At 33.9% G+C, this 23,303-nt stretch overlaps 1 protein-coding gene across 2 annotated transcripts in view; it reads right to left on the bottom strand.

Moving 5' to 3' along the window:
* Positions 1 to 1,335: 1,335 nt before the first annotated feature.
* The window catches only part of LOC145243016 (monocarboxylate transporter 9-like), a 45,579-nt gene continuing 23,611 nt past the window's right edge, over positions 1,336 to 23,303 (bottom strand). The window contains exons 4-7 of one of the 2 annotated variants that reach the window (XM_080106132.1): positions 22,137 to 22,501; positions 13,724 to 14,657; positions 10,839 to 10,889; positions 1,336 to 2,337 (exon numbers count right to left, since the gene is read on the bottom strand). In XM_080106132.1, coding sequence (XP_079962258.1) covers positions 2,291 to 2,337; positions 10,839 to 10,889; positions 13,724 to 14,657; positions 22,137 to 22,501 — 1,397 coding nt within the window. In that variant the 3' untranslated portion in view covers positions 1,336 to 2,290. The remainder of the gene's footprint in view (positions 2,338 to 10,838; positions 10,890 to 13,723; positions 14,658 to 22,136; positions 22,502 to 23,303) is intronic. The other variant, XM_080106131.1, reaches the window with a different exon arrangement.

Here is a 23,303-nt window from a genome sequence, read left to right as displayed (position 1 = left end):
TTGTAGCTTAATTTTGAAAGTTGACAACGAACATTTTGTTTAACATTTTCATGTTTTGCAAGAAATGATTTTCTGACTTTTACATTTATTTGCGGGCTGCAGTTTTATAGGGACAGCTTAAAACGGCACACTCAGGATTTAAATAACAAAAGAATAAAATAGTATAATTATTATCAGCTGTTCTTCGTTATCAGCTGTTTCTCGTTATCAGCCGTGCCCTGTTATCAGCTGTACCCCGTTATCAGCTGTACCCCGTTATCAGCCGTACCCCGTTATCAGCTGTACCCCGTTATCAGCTGTACTCCGTTATCAGCCGTACCCCGTTATCAGCTGTACCCCATTATCAGCTGTACCCTATTATCAGCAGTACCCCATTATCAGCAGTACCCCGTTATCAGCTCTACCCCGTTATCAGCTCTGCCCCTTTCTCAGCTATTTCTTATTGTAAGCTTTTCCTGGTTATCAGTTGTACCCCGTTATAAGCTGCGCCCTGTAATCAGCTGTACCTTGTTATCAGCTGTACCCCATTATCAGCTGTACCCCGTTATCAGCTGTACCCCGTTATCAGCTGTTCCTCGTTATCAGTTGTACCCATTATCAGCTGTACCCCGTTATCAGCTGTTCCTCGTTATCAGCTGTACCCTGTTATCAGTTGTACCCTGTTATCAGTTGTACCTCGTTATCAGCTGTACCCCGTTAACAGCTGTTCCTTGTTATCAGTTGTATCCCGTTATCAGCTGTACCCTGTTATCAGCTGTACCCTGTTATCAGCTGTACCCAGTTATCAGTTGTATCCCGTTATCAGCTGTACCCTGTTATCAGTTGTACCCCGTTATCAGCTGTACCCCGTTATCAGTTGTATCCCGTTATCAGCTGTACCCTGCTTTCAGTTGTACCCCTTTATCAGCTGTACCCCATTCTCAGTTGTTCCTCGTTATCAGCGGTACCCCGTTATCAGCCTTTCCTCCTTTTCAGCTGTACCCCGTTATCAGCTGTTCATCGTTATCAGCAGTACCCCTGTTATCAGCTGTACCTCGGTATCAGCGTACCCCGTTAAATATGTGCCCGATATCTCCATCCCACTATTAAACAGCCATTTCTGTTTGGCGCTGTCGACCATTAGACTTCTGCATGGAGTCGCAAAAAAAAAGAACCTGGTTTACGACGGAAAAAAATGATAAGTCACAACGTAAAAATTAGAGTCATAAGGTACGAAAAATGTTAGACGAGTTACCACACACATACACGCCATGTCAAGAAAAAAAAAGAAAGAGAATCATACACGCACAAACGAAAAAAAAAAATTATTTTGAAAAAGAGAACTCTTGAGCTCGAAGAGAAAATGAAATATCATTTTTTATGCCAGGAGGAAACTTTTTGCGTTACCTGTTGTAAAGCATTTTTTTTTTTATTGTTTTTGTTTTCTTAAAAAAAAAAGGAGGGGTGAACTTTTGATATCTAAAGGTCATATTTTAAAATGTGTTAAGTGTCTGTTAAGGCATTTAAAAATGTCAATTTAACAATGTTTATTTTTTTTGTTGGAGAAAATTGTCGGCATTTATATAATTTGTGTGTATAATATATTGTTTATTGTTCTCAGGAATTCAATGCCGATATTTAAGTAGACAGAAATTAAAATAAAGAAAAAAAAGCACACATACAGGTAATAAAAAAAAAGAAAAAATGAAAAACGGTGATTTAAACGAATGGTTGGCCTAGAAATAATTTAGAATTTTAAAGAGGGGAGAAGTATAAAAATATACGTAAACGGGACTCTGGAATGTTTCTATCGAACTCAGGAATTCGGACGGAATTTCGTACAGAAATCTTTATTTACTTAACAGGTTTAGCATGCTCTTGTTCTGTCAGCCATGACTGAATATATGTCCTAACTAATTTACAATTGTATTTTTCGGTCGCCTACACCGAGGAATGAACATTCAACCTTCAAGAGAATTGATTTGCGGACCAGTGGCGCAGTGGTTAGAGGATTTGAAAAGTCAATTGTAAAAAGTGTGTGGGTGACCGAATAATACAATTGCGAATTAATGAGGACATCTATCCAGTCATGGCCGACAGAACAAGAGCATGCTACCTCCGTGAAGTAAATAAACGATTCTGCTCGAAATTCCGTCCAAATTTCCGAATTCGATAGAAACATTCCCGAATTCGACAAGATACACCTGAAGAAGGTCGGAGGTTGCACCGACCAAAACCTTGTAAAAATCACACTCAAGATGAGAACAGTAGTCCGATGAATCCAAATAATCTTTTTAGAATACCAGCAATCTCAAGGCAGCAAAACAATCATCAACAAACACATTGTGTAGAGGCTACCTGAAAACAACAGAAATATTAATGAAAGTCTTTTTAATGTTATATAATTTTATATTTGCGTTCAAGCATCATAAGAAAAAATAAGATCCAAACGTTTTCATTCTTGTTCGTTTTCTGTTTTAAAATCTCTTCAGTTCAACAATTAAAGAAAAATATGCAAAAAGAATTTACATGATTAATGTATTTTATACAAATCAGACTCCATGTTTTTTTGATTATCTGGATTTCTATTATCATCTGCATTGTTAGTCTCACAATGTTTTCGGTCGATGTAATATATATATATATATATATATATATATATATATATATATATATATATATATATATATATATATATATATATATATGTGTGTGTGTGTGTGTGTGTGTGTGTGTGTGTGTGTGTAATTTTAAATCATTAAAATAATTAACCAACGAAAAAATAAAATTATTAACCAAGAAAGAGAAAAAAAAAGTATAACAATTGTTCAAAACCAGTTATCTCTGACGATGAATTCAGAAAGATTGGGAAGTACTCGGACTTATGATAAATATGGTAAATCCATCAGCCAGTTCCATCCAAAAGTGAAGACTGCTATTCGGAAGTTTAAAAGGATCGGAAATACAATTAATAAACAAAAAACGTCCATTTTATTTATATGTAACGTGATCAACCTGAGGGAGCGATTTGCCCTCATTGGGGAGCCGGATAACTATGCTAAGATAGCTTTAATAGTTCCAGGGCAATGGCGGATATCCCAAAAACTTAAAGTAGAAGATATAGAGATATATTTTATTTTATTGTCGAAATAGATATAATGTATAGATATAATTTGCTTTATTGTTTGGAAATCAGAGTTATACTGTTATTCGAAATTGATCACAGGAAATGTTAGAACAATAGCGTTGACATCATCTAGCCTGACGAGTCAGTGCCAGGGGTTCTGAATGACCAGGTTCGACCCCTGAAGTCATGGGAATTAAATGTTGATTTTGTTGCCAGATTGCAAGCTAGCGACATGGCTGAATTGCACACCCGCAATCTGGGGTTTTCTGCAAATGCGTAGTGTAATTTTATTGGCTTAGGAGACTTCTACCTCAACACACACACTCCACTATATAATGCTAGTGTCACACGAAATTAGTCAGTTTCCAGCGAGAGTGTGCGCGAAACTTGAAGTAACAATACCGCCCCCTGAAGACGTGACCGACACACCCCTCCTACGACCCGTCTGAGTGTTATTTTCGAAGAGAAGGGAGATTTGAGACTTTTAAAAACTTACTAAGAACTGAACCATATATTTGTAAAAAAATCTGTAATACTGTGAAATTAGAATAGAATGCAAACGTCTGTTGTCTTTCTTGACTGCGTGAGTTTTGTTATTCGTTTTCAGCATACCAGAGTCACTGTGATGGCCTCTCGAAGTACCAGACGATACGAGCCGAAGTTTTTCAAGAGATCAGGGGTCCTTACGTAACTTTATAAGAGAAGGTCTTACAATATGCCTTAGAGAAAAATGCTGTTTAAACATATATATATATATATATATATATATATATATATATATATATATTATAATATATATATAATATCCCCCAACTAATTGTTTGTATTCCCTTATTGAATAAATGAACCAATCTATATCTGCCAGTATATAGATTTGTAACTTCATTTCCCATTCATATTCTCCTATATATATATATATATATATATATATATATATATATATATATATATATATATATATATATATATGCAAGTATTTATGTAAGCAACAAACAAAATGAATTTAAATAAAAAAGGGTATTCTTGGAATTCGAAATATCGTTAGATGCCGTGAAAGAAACTGAACAATTAAAACGTAATGTTTGATGTTAAAAAGCCTTAAGATAAAAAAATGAATTTAAATTTAAAATATAGGGGATGAAATCTTGTACTTGGAAAGTTGTTGAAACGGAAGTTCAGTTCTACCGGAAGTAAAACCGAGAAGTGTCTCGCAGAACCAACTCACGAAATATATTTGTCTTTTATTTAATTTCATAATTTGCAATTTTAATTTATTTTGATAACATAAAAATATTACTCGACTCTAAGGATTGACTGGCTGAAAATTGCAATTAAATTGGTAATATAGAAATATCGTTTTATGAATAACTAATAGGCACAGGCAAAAATGGGTGGGCAAAAATAGGGGGACCTAATTTTGAAAGCCGATTTATCATAAATTTTTTTGTAGGTTTCCGACTACTTTTTTATTGTATTTGAAAGATTAGAGATTAAAGTTAATTACGCAAAAGAAAAAAATATTTGTACACGTGAAAAAAAAAAAAGTTATGAAAAATGTTTTCACGGCGAGCTAACCGATTCAGCTAAATTTTGAAGTTAAATAAATTCATTGTAAAAATCCTTTGAAAGATAAATGTTAGTTTTCTGAGTCGATTCCAAAGATAATTAGTAAAGTCCTAAGATATTGAATTAAATTTTTAAAAAAAACTTAATTGTGTAATAATGAAATTAATAAATGAAATTTTAAAAAAATAGTAATTAAAGAATGGAGATTAATTGGTACTGTTTTTAGACCAGTAAAACTTGAAAAATCATAGCTTGTTAAAGATTATTCTAGTTCAAGCCGATTAAATGAAAAAAAAACAAAAAAAACAAGGTGAACCCCCACTTTCATTGAAGTAAAACAATATATATATATATATATATATATATATATATATAGAGAGAGAGAGAGAGAGAGAGAGAGAGAGAGAGAGAGAGAGAGAGAGAGAGAGAGACAGACAGACAGACAGACAGACAGACAGACAGACAGGCAGGCAGAAAGATAGACATAAAGAGAGAGAGAAAGTAGCTTTATATACCCGGCTTTTCACGGTGAAAGCATATTGCCGAGCAAAGGATTAGTTACATATTATTTAACATACACCGAATATCCTAAGGAAGCATAAAACACGCGAAGTAACGTTCATGCCTTAAACAGGAAATTACTTTCATAGCTTAAATAAATAAGCTTACTTCCGGTTTTAAACGCAACTGTTGCTAGTTTTTAATAATTTTAAAAAATAGATTAAATATAAATTAAATAAAAAATAAATTTAATAAATTAACTTTAAATAACATTTCTTAATAGAACAATTAAAACGATTTTATTGAAACAATTAATAAAATCGAGCGAATTATTTAATAGATTTTCTTTAATGTTATATACAAATGAGAGTATTGTTTGAATGAAGATTTATTTCAAACACATACTATATACAGAAACCATGCTGAAATAAAAGTGATGACAATACGTTTTCAATATGAAAATTAATTTGTGATATAGTGTACTTTTTGTCGATATTAATTAAATTTTGAACAAACGAACAAGCAGACAAAAACACTTTAATATATTACAAAATGCAAGCAAACAAGGTCACTCGAACGGTTCACAGAAGTTTATAATTAATAATAAAGGTTTTTACAAATTAATTCATATTTCAGTACTAATATTTTTATAAGTATGTTTCAGATTTTTTTAATAATCTTCTTTTCAGCATAAAAAATTCCAGGTAAAAACAGAATTGTTAAATGATTTCATCAAACAAAAACAGCCAACAAAATCCAGAAACAATATTCTCTTTTATATACTTGTCATGGTATGATATACTGATTTTTAGTATAAATATAGTTATATCTAGCAGTTTATTACATAGAGATTCATGGCAGTTATGGCCACCAGAATCATGACGTGTACTTCTGTAAAATACTTTTGCCCATATATTTTTGTTAACTATATCACTGTGTTTGTCTGCAACGCAACAACAATGTTTTATTACTTTTTTGATTGCTGGTTGTAATAGTTTGATTCAAAAGTCCAATGTGAATATCTTCACAAAAAGATGCATTCACTCTTCAAAGTATGTATTTCGTTTCAGTTCCATCAAATATTCTTTTAGAATTACATTTTAATAAATGTTTTACATTGATGCTGTCATAAATTTGTATTTAACTGTGTTATTATATATATATATATATATATATATATATATATATATATATACATACATACATATATATATATGTATATATATACATATATATATATATATATATATATATATATATATATATATATATATATATATAAAAGTGAACGTATCTGTGTGTGTGTCTGTGTACATTTTCCCACGCAATAACTCTGTCAATTTTTAGTCTACAGACTCGAAATTTGATATACAGGGTACTGAGATTTGGAAAAATCTTTGTAATCAGTTCTCGGCCAGAAATCTGGCTGTTAAGGGGTCAAAGTTCAACGATTTGATCTTTGAGAACTCTACCAAACTCCTCCGACAATGTTGGGTCTAAACACTTGAACTTTTAGATATAGGTTCCTTGGACATGGATCTAACTTAATAACTTGATTAGACCTCAAAAAATATACATATTAAGGGGTCATAATAGGGATCAAAGTTTAAAAAATTGTTTGTTTTTTTTTATCAGCATACACCTCCAAACACCCGGGCAACGCCGGGCTGAAATGCTAGTATATATATATATATATATATATATATATATATATATATATATATATATATATATATATATATATATATATCTTGATTTTTAATATCGATACGTAATCACAAAAAATACATATCTTTCGTTTTTTATTTTCATTTTAACTTGAATCTTCTGACGATATTGACTGGTAATTTTTATTCTGTCTATTGAACCAATTTGTAATGAATTAAGTTAATACACTTCAGGGTTTTTTACACATGAATTACACAGATTCCAGCAGCTTAATCATGACGCACATGAGACTTATTGGTCTGTACTGAGAGGGAGATGAGCGATTATTAGAATTCTTTAATACAGGGCAAAATGATGAGATTTTCCAAGGTGTTGGGAAGCATTTCCCTTTAAAACAACGCTTAAATTACTTTGCATGTATGGACGCTAGTTATCGTTGAAGCTTTTTGAGCACTATAATTGGAATGCCGTCAGGGCCAGTTGCTTTACTGGATTCTAGGTTTTTGATTAGCTTAGCAACATCGCGTACAGATATTTGTATGTCGCATAGCGTGTTTTCAGATACACGAGGAAATACTGGGGCTTGATGGCCTTGGTCGTAAAGTGTAGAATTAGCTGCAACGATCTTGGCAAAAAGTTTGACTTTGTCTTATGCTGACGAGGTTACCTCAGGTCCATTGATGATAGTTGGAATAGAGCGGCCCTAAAAGCGGATTTATTCTCAGTACACCTATTACGTTGGAAGCAATGGAAAAAGTAATTTCTGTGCGCAATGGCAGAAGCACATTCTGGAGAGAACTACGGCTGGCTGTTAGGTTTTTGCTCGAACTTTTTCGAGAGTATGAAACGGTCTATGCCTACAATTAACCACTCCGTCAGATCTGATACTATAGAGGACACATCATTTTGAACATGGAACGCAGAGGCAGATCTGATATAAATGTACGGAAGTTATCCCTGTCAGCCAAAGAGTATCGATATACTGTACGATGGAGAGGCACGTCTGAAAACTTATTACATTTCGTTTTTTATCTTAACTGATACAACAGAGTGGTCGGAAAATCCCAGTGGAGACAGAACGGAAGATGAACATAGATGAGGGCAAGTTGTGAGAAAAATGTCTAGGAGACTTGCATACTGGCCGGGAGTGTCAGGGACACGTGTGGATTCATGAACAATCTGAGTGAGGTCATAAGCAATGGAGAAATCGTTGGAGAAAGAAAACATATTCTGCTCTACTAACGTATTGAGCACTCTTTATCCTTGTTTTTTATCACATATACCTCTTAATCCCTCTCTCGCTCTTTCTCTCTCTCTATCTCTCTCTCTATCTCTCTCTCTCTCTATATATATATATATATATATATATAGATAGATAGATAGATAGATAGATAGATAGATAGATAGATTATTATATATATTATCATTATATTTTAATGTTTGCCGGAATATATATATATATATATATATATATATATATATATATATATATATATATATATTTAAAAAGGGTAAACGTCTGTTTAGTGTGGATATATGTATGTATGTGCGTTTCTTTGTCTTGCAAAAACTTTCAAAATCTAAATCGGATAACAATGATTCTGAGTTGGATACGCATTATGTGTGAAATTTAGAACAAAATATTCCTTTTTTTTCTACCTCAAAGTCTGCAAAATCTGATAGGGGATCACGTAAAATCGTCTTTTCTTAACGATTTCAATATCTGCGCATGTATAAACCGCTTTACTGCTGGTGTTTAACAACGCCGACTTAGGGGATGTGTAGTTGGGGTTGTACAACTCTTGTTACACAAATTCCACGCGCAGTGGGTTTCCATACTTTGTCCAGACTGAAGGAAGCTACCATATATATATATACTAGCATGGGTGTCCGGAGTTGCCCGGGTGTTTGGAGGTGTATGCTGAGCAAAAAAAAAAAAAAAGAAAAAAAAAGAAACGGTAAATTTTTTAAACTTTGACCCCTATTATGACCCCTTAACATTTATTGTTTTGAGCTCTAATCAAGTTATTAAGTTAGATCCATGTCCAAGGAACTTATATCTAAAATTCCAAGTGCTTAGACCTCAAATTGTTGGAGGAGTTTGGTAGAGTTCGCAAAGGTCAAATCGTTGAACTTTGACCCCTTAGCAGCCAAATTTCTGGCCAAAAACCAATCACATAGATGTTCCCAAATCTCAGTACCCTGTATATCAAATTTTGAGTCCGTAGACTAAAAATTGACAGAGTTATTGCGTAGGGAAATGTACACACACACACACACAGACAGACACACAGACACGTTCTCTTTTATAGATATACTAGCATTTCAGCCCGGAGTTGCCCGGATATTTGGAGGTGTATGTTGAGCCAAAAAATAAAAAGCTGTCAATTTTTGAAACTTTTACCCCTATTATGACCCCTTAATATTTATTGTTTTGAGCTCTAATCAAGTTATAAAGTTAGATCCATGTCCAAGGAACCTATATCTAAAATTTCAAGTGTTTAGACCCCAAATTGTTGGAGGAGTTTGGTAGAGTTCTCAAAGGTCAAATCGTTGAACTTTGACCCCTTAATCGCCAAATTTCGGGCCGAAAAAGGATCATATCGATTTCCCCAAATCTCAGTACCCTGTATATCAAATTTCGAGTCTGTAGACTAAATATTGACAGAGTTATTGCGTAGGAAAATCTACACAAACAGACACAGACAAATAAACAGACAGATAAACAGACACGTTCACGTTTATAGATATACTAGCATGGGTGCCGGGCGTTACCCGGGTGTTTGGAGGTATATGTTGAGCAAAAAAAAAAAAAAAAGAAACGGTAAATTTTTTAAACTTTGACCCCTATTATGACCCCTTAACATTTATTGTTTTGGGCTCAAATCAAGTTTTTAAGTTAAATCCATATGCAAGGAACCTATATCATAAATTTCAAGTGTTTAGACCCAAAATTGTCGGAGGAGTTTGGTAAAGTTCTCACAGATCAAATCGTTGAACTTTGACCTCTTAACAGCCAAATTTCTGGCCAAAACCCCATCACATCGATTTTCCCAAATCTCAGTATCTTGTCTATCAAATTTCGAGTGTGTAGACTAAAAACTGACAGAGTTATTGCGTAGGGAAATGTACACATACAGACACAGAGACAGACAGACACACGGACACGTTCACTGTTATAGATATATAGATAGATAATGCAACAAAGACATTTTGCTTTATAATTCTTTTTTTAATTTTTCGACTTTCGGTGTAATCTTTTTCATATCAAAATCAAAAATATCAATAAAAGTTACTTGAATTTTCATCGACTCTATATATTTTAACTTGTCGCCGTTTACTGTGTATTTTAGTTTTCACTTTTAATTGCCATTTTCGCTCCTTCGCACTTTTACTTCAAAACCTGATGATGATTCGTGGACGAATCGAAAGCGCTCGTGACTCTTTTATTAATATTTTTGATTTTGATACAAAAAAGATTATACGGAAAATCGAAAAATTTAAAAAAGAATTATAAAGCAAAGTGTCTCCGTTGCATTTAATAATATTTGCTTCAATGAAAAAAAATGTTGCTTAAATATACCAATTTCAAATATATATATATATATATATATATATATATATATAGCTCTACTAACGTAACTATATATATTATATTTAGCTCTACTAACGTATTGAGCACTTTTCTCCTTGTTTTTTATCAAATATACCTCTTAATATATATTATATATATGTGTGTGTGTGTGTGTGTGTGTGTGTGTGTGTGTGTGTGTGTGTGTGTGTGTGTGTGTGTGTGTGTGTGTGTGAAAAAGAAAACTTTCAAAATCTTATGCGTTCAGCTACGTTTTGGCTTTAATTTTCCAAAAACTTTATAAAGGAAATAAAAACATGCATGTTAAAATTTTTTATACATGTAATGTTTTTGAAGTTGAATGAAAGCAAAAAAATAAGGAATACGTAGAACAGATTTGTGGAAGTTTCAAAGAAAAATACTTACCCGCAAAAATGAAACTTGCATCTGGATTCTCAGCATAACTTTGAATGGCATCTGAAAAATTAAGTAAACATAATTATAAACACGCAAAATCATATATGAAATAAACCGCAATGGTAATTCTTAAGCAATAATTTATTTCATCTGCGGTAAGTAATTGCTGGTTTTTATTCCTAGAATTCATATGAAACGAAAAACATCCGGAGTTTTAAACAACATCCTAAGAGCACGTGAAATATTTGTTCCATGTCTTTTTTGCGCACATTTTATCTTTCTTTTAATAATATATTAGAATTCTTTCCCATTTCCTTGTACCTGTTTGTGAATTATTCCATGGATATCTGCCTTTTGGATTATTTTGGATCATCTTCCAATTACGCTGTTCCCTTGGATTTTATTTGTGCGAATGTAAATTTAACTAACTTTCTTGGATTCTGCATCTTTGGATTTTACCGTCATTGGAAATTTTACCCTTCGCCAAACTTTCCATTCACGTAAAATCACTTTTTTATTCACCCTATTCCCTCTGCTTCACTTTTTGTTATCAAGTAAGATCTATGACTTACTTGTAGCTTCATTTAATAATTTTGCAAGCAAAATCCGATCCCGCATTTTGCTAAATCCTACCCTCTGATGAGAAAGAAAGTATTTCTTCGAAACTCCGCGGATTAAGGACTATCCATTTATTTAGTGCTTCCTTTTTAAAATTAAATGTGTTTTTAACTCTTTTTCAAAGTGTTTTTAACGTGTTTTATTAACTACTTGCTCTTATATATGTATGTATATATATATATATGTATGTGTGTGTGTGCGTGTGTATGTGTGTGTGTCTTTGTAACTTGTCCTGTATTTCGTAATTGCTCTTTTATGTACATATGATAGTGCGTGTGGTCTCTCATTTTAATGATCACAGGATCACAAGTAAACTAAGTCTGGGTCTGGTGTTGAAACACATACAAAAATTCGACTAATGCTACATGATAATGACAGTTGCCTGTGATCGTCTTGTTAATGTCGGTTGTTCAAATTTTAGATCGAGACCAGTGAAGTAACCTCTTTAATTCTATGTTCGCCACTAACACAGTTCACACGCAAAAAACAAAGATGAATAACAACAGACAAAAAAAAAACATAAAAATAAATGGGCAACAAAAGATAATGAAATGCTATTGAATTTCTTTCTCGAAATATACCAAAGTGAACATTTTAAAAGAAAATATAGCTAAATACAAAGTAAAGCCTTCAAATCTCGACATGTAAATATGAGAGGGAGAACCTATACTCGTTTAGGAGATTCGAAAACTTTAAAATGTTATGCCGAATAAAAGTTTACAGACACAGAAAGAATAATAAACCAGTTCATGTATATGGACGACATGAAACTATTTGCAAAAAAACGAACTGAAAAAAGCTAATAAACACTACCAAAATATTCAGTCAGGAAATTCATAAACTGGAATAAAGAAGAACTTAGGAATTTTAACCAGAAGACGAAAAAACAAATGACTATGTACAACGCACTATGATTGAAAAGTTTATACTGACCGACTCTACATAAAAAGGAAGGAAGAGAACAGGGGGTTGTTAAGTGTAGAAGACTGTGTAGAGATACAAATAAAATACTTGGAAATATACATAACTCAAAACCCAGAAATACTGATCACCGCAACAAGAAGCACGTCAAAATGAATACTGGAAACAACAAAATTAGAAACAAAAAGACAAGAAAAGTGGAAATAAAAATGAGCTATATTGAAGGTTCATAAGAATGACAAGAGAAGAGAATCACAAAAAGACACTTGAACAGAGAAATGGAAATGCTACTGACAGCTGCACAGAACAATGCGCTTAGAATTAACTACATTAAAGAAATAAAAACAGAAAAATACAAAATGTAGACTCCGTGAACAAATAGATAAAACAATAAACAATATCAGTGAATGCAGTGAAATAGCCCCAAAATAATGTAAAAACAGATATAATTTTGTGGGGAAAGCAGCACACTAGGAACTATGCAAACGGTTGTATTTTAAACAAGCAAACAAAGGGTACAAATACAAGTAGAAAACAATAATGGAACACCAAAACCAGAAAATCACCTGAAACATGACGGTACAAACGGATAAACTAATCCAAGCAAAAAAGGTGGAAGTCATAACAATTAATGAAAGGAAGAAAGGACGTACCAAATTGTAGATTTTACAGTCTGAGCAGATGACAGATGAAGATGAAAGAGATAGAAAAACGAAGAAAATACACGGAGCTAAAGAACTGAAGACAGTGTGGAACACGAAGAAAGTCGATACGATGCAAACTGGAATTGAGATGGCAAAGATAAAACAGATCGAACATAAAGGAAAATCTTTGAATACAAAAACGAACCCACGATTCAAAAACACTAACTAGCCACTTGGAAACTGCAATAGAAATAAAAAAAATTTAATGGAAGCAATATCGACACAATTGGAACTGAATTTGCTAAAAAGTTTATAGTCTGCCCCCCCCCCCAAGAAATACACCATAATCAACTGATACCGCACAAAATAGCTGTATAAGGTCAAGGAAGATGGAAAAACCTAGGAGAGCGACCATTAATTAGACATTCACTGGAAGATTGCGGGGAGTATTGAGACCACGAGATGAGTTTACGCAACCCAAATCTCAGTGGATACCAATGGTAGTTGCCAACTAGAAGATAATGGTAAGCGGTTGTTGCGATAACGTAATGCCAATTGCAAATAAAGCTTATAGAAACAAAGTGGAGAATGCTGGAACTCCTAAGAGACTTGTCACCCAAACTCCAGGGAGCACCATCGGTTTTTATTCGTGAGTAATTTCTAAATATGATGTGAGAACTTTTAAAGGGTAAAAATTCTTATTGTTATTACCTGCCAATGGTGGAGCAAAAATACCAATAATACCCTTTAGCAAGAGGATGAAACCGAAAGCTGCTGGAACATTGTTTTTACCGGTTATTTTCGTGACAATCTCGTTAATTATGCTGTACATCCCACAATTGTACAATCCGAAAATAATGGCATAAACCACACGGCCTATAAAGGCATGGACATAATATGGCAACAGCAAAGTGGCCACACCCAGCAATACAAAAGGCATCGCGAAGAGAATGTAGATGTCGACAATTTTGGAATTGGCAGTGAAACCCATGAGGAGACGTGAAATAGTCGAAGATATTCCAATGATGGAGAGAAGGTTAGACATTTCCGATTGGCTCGACCCATTTGTTAAAGCGTAATCCGGATACAGCATGTAGATTGTTTCTTCGGGAATACTATAAAGTAAGATTCCCAAGAGGAAGAAAATGAATTTCCGGTTTTTAACAACCTTCAAATAATGATCCCCTGTGCTGCTGTAGGAAATACTCGCTCGGGTTCTGTTTTTAACTTTATCGAGGCTGGCGGCCATTTTAACTGAGGAGTTGTTTTTTGTGTTTTCATCATGTGAGAATTCGGCAGACATGTCGACCGTTTTATATTTTGTAGGGAGATCTTCTTTGCTAATATTTGAATAGCCGTGTTCCTTTATCACCTCAACAGTTAACAATAAAATATCATTTTTCTTCTGCCTTTTAATGTTTGACGTATTTCCAACATCGTGCCTTTCCTTTATGGCGTTTTCTACCTCGTCAAAATTGTGTGTTATGTTGCCTTGGTTAGAAATGACCTCAACAGACTTCCTGCTAGTTTCCGAGTTGACGTCAGATTCAGCCGTGAAAATGGCCGAAAATTGTTCGCTTTTTTCTTTGTGATCTTTTTCTTGTTTCATGAGCTCTATATCAGAAATGATACCGGAACAAAACACCTTGAAAACAGAAACAAGGAAACATGTATTTACTTAATCGAACAATAACAACAAATAAATAAAAGTATACAGATTTTCAAAACAAATTTAAGCTCAAAATAAAATGGTACTGAATAAAATTAATATCTTTTATTATTATGAGAACTTAGTTTAATTGCTCTATTTCATCAACTAAATATACACAACAGAAGAGACAAAGAGGTTACAACTTTACCACTGTGTGTATTATTACTGATCAAATGTGTGCAACTGTGTTCGATAACATATATCACTCGATTTTATAACCACACGAAAAATACAATTTGATAAAGAGGTATTACCTAGAAATATATTCTTATTAATATGGTGTCGTTAAGGCACTAAATCATATTTTGCCTATTCTTAAATTAATTGCTCAAAAATCAAAATATGTGTCTTTGTCAACTAAAGCAATTTAAAATAAATACATTTCAAAGAGATATTTTGTTGATAATTTAACAAAAATACAAGTCAAAAACTGATTTGTCTTTATTCGAAGATATTTTCTTTACAATTTCAAATAAATACATTGTGGCACAATGACGTAGCCCCTTTTGGAGGAGCTGGGGGCTTCTACATTAACAAACCTTGTGCCTAACTTGGTCTGTACTTGTGAAGTGCAGATGTGTAAAGCAGGTGTTTGTGATTTTAAATGTTCTGCTATGACTCAAGCCAAGAATGACAGATTGTTTATAATATTGAACCAAGGTAAAACGTCATAAAACCTTAGAATTTCAAAGGTCAAACCCGAAAGAACTTACGGATATAAAAGCAAAACAATGTTTAAACGCTATGTATGTATGTCCCTACCTCCCCTCCCCCATCTCTCTATATCTCTCTCTTTCTCTATTTCTCTCTTTCACTCCCCCTCCCTCTCAATTAAATATAATTCTATTGTTTTAAACAGTTGACACATGCATTCTGGAGTCGGTGGACGCGACATAGCATGCGTCTGGTTTCAACTGGTCTTTATAAAAATATGCTCCTCATTGTTAAATCTTTAATTAATTATATTTTTATAAAAATGCGTTTGTTCGCTATTTTTGTATAAGCGTTAAATTTCAGCATGTCATTAATGCCGATGATGGAAAGATGTCTATACGATGCAATGAAGACAAGAAGCGACCCATGCCAGCCAGTTATAGCCGACGACATATCGACCCGTTTTTGTTGATGTTTCCAACATGTGCCTATCTTTTGGATATCGTTGAATATCGTTTATTCTCCCGGGGAGCTGGTTGCGTTCCCAGGACGTTTCTCAACCAAGTAACCCTCCCAGGGGAAGCGATAGTATCATACATTTCAAAAAGTATTTTTTCTTTGAATAAAATAAAATACGCATCAAGTGCGCTTGGAAGCCAAATTACAACGCAATTTTACGAAAATGAACAAATATTTTACTTGTTTGAAATTTACAATTTAAATATATTTCGGAGTCAAACTCCATCCTCAGCATTTTGTCTGTTTCTTTTTGTCCTTCTTTCTTGTAAAACTGCTGAGAGAGAACGCGCGGATCTTTACTACTGAGTTTTCTTTCTCCATCTTCACAACAAGGCAAGAAGCTTTGGGTGAAAAAAAAGTGAAAATGATAATAATAAAGAATGCCATTTAAATTCCCAGAAAAAGAATAACCTATCGCAGACTTAGCACTTGCCTCCCTCATTAGATTCTAAAATGCCTATAATGATAGAAGAGAATCCTAACTGTATACGAAAAAAAAATTAACTTAAAATCGTTAAATAGAAATAGACTAAGCGCTAGCACGCACGCACACACACACACACACATACATAGGAAGTCTTGAAATAAAGACGAAACGTTGATGAACACATAACACGGTTTGTTCCTTTTTATTTCTCTATTTTGTCGGAATACTATTTCCATTATTTTCATCATATATATATATATATATATATGTATGTATATATATATATATATATATATATATATATATATATATATATATATATATATATACTAGCTGGCAATCTGTCGTTGCCCAATCGGACAATACGCTTAAACATTATATTTTAATTTATGCAGATTGCGTATGCATTATTATAGATTCAATCCTATATTGATCTTCTTTCTATATAAATAAAATGAACTCATTTTTCCCGTCGGATTTCGACCTTAATAGGATTAAAAATCAAGATATTTCATGCAAATATAATATGCACAAACGGCAGAACAATATCTGAGGTGTGTTATAGGCTTATTATTTCTCAAATTCCTCGATAATCTTAGATTTCTATACTTTTTCTGCTGAGAAGTCACGGCCAAAATCGGTTAAGATCAATGGAAGTGGTAAAATATTTTCTCTCTAATAAATTCCTCCTCCCCCTGCCACCACTTAACACCGTTTGGGGATCGTTCACAAGGAACAGTTGAGAAGAGAACACCGGTTTGGCTTCGTAGTTCTTTCATGTGAAGTTATTTAAAATCACTAAACTAAGCTGCAGTGCTCTGTGGCGTAGTGGTTAGCGTGCTGGACAATTCACATTATATTTTCACATTCGCGCCGACCTACCGTAGTCGTTTTTTTTTTTCTTTTTTCCTAAACAACTGGAATGGACTTTTCTTGGTGGCCGAACTGTTAACGTTGCAGATGTTTTTTTTTTTTTTTTTTTTCACACTTTATTTTCCTACTTTTACTCATGACTCCGGGTTTGATCCTTCCTACTTACCTACCATAACATTTTTTAAAACTCCCCCCCCCCCCGTCCCGGAAACAAACACTCGGGCAACGCCAGGTACCCCCGCTAGTTATTATATATTACAAGGAGTAATTTTCCCGGTGGACTAATTCGCAAAAAAGATTTTTAAAAATATATAAATAATAATGACAATGTCGTTTATCAAATTCCGTCTGTGTTCGTTTGCAATATCATGTCAGCTGATATTTAGGCTTGACAATGAATGCCCTAGAAAAGTCACTTATGATTGATGTTTAGTTTTAAAATATGCAAATGAAGAAATGATTTGCGGCGATTTTAAATGGTTTCTCTTCTTTTATCGTAAAGTGAATTTATTAATAAAAAAAAATTAAAATAAAATGGTGAGGTACACCCGAGCTTGAACAGGGAACCATTCGAAATGTAGTCTAATGTTCCACCACTAGAATATATCTTCAGATTATAATAAATTTTATTTTAAGCAGAAATGGTTTGCCGAAATTTTATTATCTCCCTTGCCGGTGTAACGTAAAATATTCCCCTGTAAAGATTCTTATTATTCAAAGAAAAAGAGAGAAAAACTATTTTTAAGATCGGATTTTTTTGTGGATTTTTGATACTAATCGGATGAATTTCTGTGCAAAACATATCTAAGAACACTGCCAGACATATAAATTAGCTTTGTGTGAAATTTACAAAAGATAGTTCCAGCTGTTTCAGAACCTATGATGAAGGAGCTTACACACAGACAAAGTGACTTTTATATAACGGTAGAGTGATATACATCGGTCGCCATTAAGTCTCAATAAACACCATGTAAAGGTAGCTGCGCGTGTAATTATGAGGCAAGAGTTTCGCAATCACCAACCACATCTCTCCTGAATTGGCACTGCTTGGGTCCAGTGACAAGGCGAGGCCCAAAGACTGACTGGAAACAGGCAAACCATAGTATTTTGTTTCACCACGTGAAGCATGAAAACCACAATACTTTGTTTCACAAACACACAGTTGTAGGAAATGAACATAATAACATTGCTTCTGGAATTTTCGTGTTATATTTGCGAATATTTTACATAGATATCATACACTGAAGCGTAGTCGAGCACATACCGAGAAAATAACGATATATCAAAAATAGACTCGCAAAGTCTCTTCTGTGAGAAAAAGGACGGAGTCGAAAGAGGTTGTCTATTAGATTTCGAAGATGGTTTTTACCCTGTTAAGACATAAAAAGGATATTCTTATCAAGTCCTCCCCAAATATATTCGAATTTTGTATAGAGATAGATAATTGCGTTGAGAGTGAGATACTTTCTGGAGTAATAGAATGATTCATCTATTTTGCAACGATTTCGGTAACATATCTGATCTAAGTGTTTCATTTTAGGTCAGGGGTGAAGGTCTGTCCCAGAAGTTTGTTGAAGCAGAGTGGGTCCTCGAGGCGAGAGCTGTTGATTTACATTGGGCCGAGTGAAAGATAGATCGTTAGTAGTGCCAATAAGGAACTTCATTTTGAATACATTAAAGTTAACAACTCATATTTTTTTTTACTATGCGCTCAAATGCGGAGAAAAGAGAGTCAGTCTTTGCCAGACTCTGAAGTATTACCATAGATTGTAGTATTGTCTGCATAAATATCGACAAATTATCGTAGAATATGATTTGGGAGATCGTTGATGAATATCAGGAAGAAATTTAGGCCCAGAATAGATAATTGAAGTAAGCCAACGTTAATTCCATGAGATTTGGATTTCTGTCCCTCAACGACTATATTAATAAACCTATCAGAGAGAAAAGATTTGAGAGAACATTTCCAGTTATTCCGGAACTAGAAATCTTATGAAGTAGGCATTTATGTCACACTCTATCTAATGTCTTAGATATATATCAAAAGCTATTGCTCTATAAACGAGACCACCGTCAATAGATTAACTGATTTTGTGTGATATTACCATCAGCGCATCAGCTGTTGGTCTTGCAAAATGAAAACCATATTGCTTGTCATGAATAGGTTGCTTTTGCTAAGATAAGAAGTTTAAAAAAATCTCTGTTTATCATGAACTCGAGCAACTTAATCATGACGCACAGATGACTGATTGTATCTGTACTGAGATGCAGAAGGACGATTCCTTGTATTTTTAAGTACACTGCAGAATGTCGAGGTTTTCCAAGGTGTTGATAAGCATCTCTCCTTTAGGAAACGTTTTAAACAGTTTTGTAAGTATAGGAGTTAGTTCCGGTTGCTTTTTTAGCACTATGATTGGAATGATGTCATGGTCAGTTGCTTTGCTGGTTCTTGATAAGTTTGGCAAAATCTCGGGTAGATATATAGATGTCGCTCACAGAATTTTCAGTCCTGATGTAGGTGGTACTGATCATACAGGGTGGAGTTTGATGGAAAGTGCTTAGCAAAGAGTGTGGCTTTGTCGGGTGCTGATGTAATCACTTCAGGTCCATTGACGATGGTTGGGATGGAGGATAGGTGTCTGTTCAAGACCCTGTTTATTATGCGCCAAAACTCGTGAGAATCAATCATCTGTTCAACTACTTTTGATAGTTTGAAAGAAAATTCTCGCGCTTTCTATAACAATTTTTGTAGTAGTTTCTGGCAATCCTAAAGGCGGTGTTAGTTTCTAAGCATCTATTTCGTAAAAAGCAATGTAAATAGTCATTTCTGTGTGCAATGACAGCCGTACATTCAGAGGTATGCCACATTTGACTATTTAGTATCTATTGAAATATTTGCAGTGTATGTAACTGTTTATACTGACATGACAGTTAGCAAATCTGGTAAGTCAGAGGCTATAGAAGTCAAACCCTATTTGAGCATGGAGCGTAGGGGTATTTCTAATATGTTTGGAAGTTGTCCCAGTCAGCCATCGAGTAGCAATACACTGTGTGATGTAGAGGAACATATGAGGCTTTGTTTCATTTTGTTTTAATCTTAATTGAGACAACCAAGTGATCGAAAGTTCCCGGGCTGGGACAGAATAGAGGATGAGACAGTTCAGGGCAAGTTGCCAGAAAAATATTTCCAAGACTAGCAAATTGTCCATTAGCATTAGGTACACGAGTGGGTTCGTTATTAATCTGAGTTAGACCATCTTCTATAATATAAATCTCACCTGTCTGTTTAAATATATGTATGTATGTATGTATGTATGTATGTATGTATGTATGTATGTATGTATGCGCCCTCAACAAAAACTTAAGAAGAGGTTCAAAGACTCTAAAAAGAATAATTCGAAAGTCTTACAAATCGACACATGAAAAGAACTTACTCTGCAAAGGCCGAAGTGGCGAAAGCTTGTACGTGAAAGTTGTGATGCTCTAGAGAAAAAAAGCAGGCCCACAGCAATCTGAAGCGAGAGCTTCGCAAAGGTTTAATTGATGGTTTTAACCATGACACACACAGCTGGAAATGCGACACTTGTGAACAAGTGCTTTTGTCAAAAGCTGGCTATGTCAACCTCATTAAGTCGCACAAAACTCCTGTTCAGATCAACTTCACACCTTTTAGTCCGAACCAAACGACATGTTTAATATGCAGCAAAGTGTGCAAATCTACTGCTGGTTTGAGAAGACATGTGACGGCGATCATCTGGAAAGATGTAGCAATCATCATCATGTATGTATGTATGTATGTATGTATGTATGTCTGCCTAAAACTTTCGAAAGAGACTAGAAAAATATTTCCAAGACTCGCAAATTACCCATTAGCGAGTGGGTTCGTTAACAATCTTAGACTATAAGTAATGGAGACATCATGATAGAACCTCCTTCTGTCATCTTTCTTGTTTAAGTGGACCAGAAATTCAAAGTCGTGAACATTAAAATCTCCACAGACATGAACGTTGGTAGAGCGATGAGCAGACAGCATATGGTCAATTTTCTCAGCGATACCCTAAAAGATAGTGATTCCATCGCCGTAGAGACATTATGGAATTAAGGATTGGGAACAAAAATGTAAAAATTGATCGGAATCATTTGTTTTACTCGGCATTGTCCGGGGATCAAATTTGTAAAATTATGATATTACTTTTAGTAAGTGGTATATATTATATCTCTTCGAACTATTGTCTTTATTAACACAATTTATCTTCATATTATTGTAAAATAGGAGATTGGGACAAGAAATTAGGAATTAATTGAAAACATTTGTTCTGCTTCGCGTTGTCAAAGATAAAAACAATGTAATATAGTATTATTTTTTTGTAAGTGATAGACGTTTAATCTCTTTGGGCTATTGCATATGCAAACATTATTTACTTTATAATATTGAGAAATGAATGGCACACGAAATTAACAATAGTCCGAGACTATTTGTTCTAGTCAGCGTTGTCCGGGCTCAAAAATTGAAAGATTACAGTACTATTCTTGATAAGGAATACAGTGTAAATCTTTTTCGACTATTGATTTCATTAACATTATGTATCTTCTAAATATGCTTAAATTCATAGTTTGAAAGAAATTAGAATTCATATCATTTCTACTCGGCGTTCACATGTGAGGTTTTACACTTTAAAACACTAAGATGCCGTGGTTTAAAAGATGCACTTTATTATTTCTAGTGTGACGTCACTGAAGAATTCTTATAATAAAGTGAGATCATTTACAACCAAGATAACTGAATGCAGGGAGATAACTTATAACTGACTAGTACAAGGCAAAAAAAAAAGTTTTACATACATGCGATGGACCAATTTGTTTATGGATTTTGTTATTCTGAAAATGACTCTTAATTTTGTTTGAATTCTATAATAAAGAAGAAACTGAAAAATACTCACTTTTTCACCATTATTGTTTCCATTTTCGTTATTGAAAGATTTTTTGTTAAATCCTTTTATCTTTGTTGCATTCATTTCGTAATTAAATTGTTTGGAATTTCTCGATTTGGAAAGCTCGTCTAATTCGAACGAAGAGGGTCGCATCAAGGCGCCAAGCACCCATTTTTGTAGAGTAATGCCCGCAATAATGAGAAAAGTGGGTTGTAGGCCATATTTCTCGTATATAAAATTACAGATAATAGGCATGACGATAAGGCCGACACCTTGCCCAGAAACAGCCATTCCAGGCGCAAAGGAGAGATAGCGGTCGAAATTGAAGCTAACCAGCACTATAATAGCTGTAAGGGTTAATCCCGAACCAACGCCTGAAAATACAATATATCTCTCGGTAATAAGTCATATCAATAAAGATAAACACATTATAAGGTTCATTACTTTTCCAGTGAGCAAAATTGGCTTTTATTTATAGTTCTACATCAATTAAGTATGTGGAGTGCTAGATTGTTTCCTATTTCATTGACCTTAATAGTTTTCTTAACAAAAAATAAATAATTAAAACTGCTTATTTAGTAATTTATTCCAAATATTGGTTCATGTTCTCAGAAAGCAATTTTATTTCAAATTAATTTCATCGATTGAATCTTGATCAATAGTCTATATTTTATAAATCATATTCAAAAGAGGGCGAAGAGATTTTACCCTCTAATTTAGATTTCCTCAGAATAACCTGGAAAATAATTTAATAAAACAGTTTTTTTCCGAATCACCGATTTCGTATTTTATAGAAATTTATCATCTCGATAAAATAAGAAATCGGTCATTGGCTAGTTAAAAAAATATTTAAAAAATTTTTCTTCGGGACACATATTTTCAACGTCGCCGCCGTCGCCGCCGCCGTCGTCGTCGTCGTCGTCGTCGTCGTCGTCGTCGTCGTCGTCGTCGTGTCTTCTTCTTCATCTTCTTCTTCTTCTTCTTCTTCTTCTTCTTCTTCTTATTATTATTATTATTATTATTATTATTATTATTATTATTATTCACTAGAACTTTTTACACAGGCCATCATCAAAAGTTTGTCTGTGGTGTTTCATGGAGTCTGACTGACAACAAGTCTCTCCAGATTCCCAGTACTCCTATTGGTAGCGACTATTAGTCACGGAAATTGCGATC

Source organism: Euprymna scolopes, chromosome 21 (assembly GCF_053919585.1).
Source record: "Euprymna scolopes isolate OS-2025 chromosome 21, ASM5391958v1, whole genome shotgun sequence".
NCBI classification, from domain to species: domain Eukaryota; kingdom Metazoa; phylum Mollusca; class Cephalopoda; order Sepiida; family Sepiolidae; genus Euprymna; species Euprymna scolopes.
Note: the sequence above shows the minus strand (reverse complement) of the source record. Positions and strands in the feature narration are given on the sequence as shown.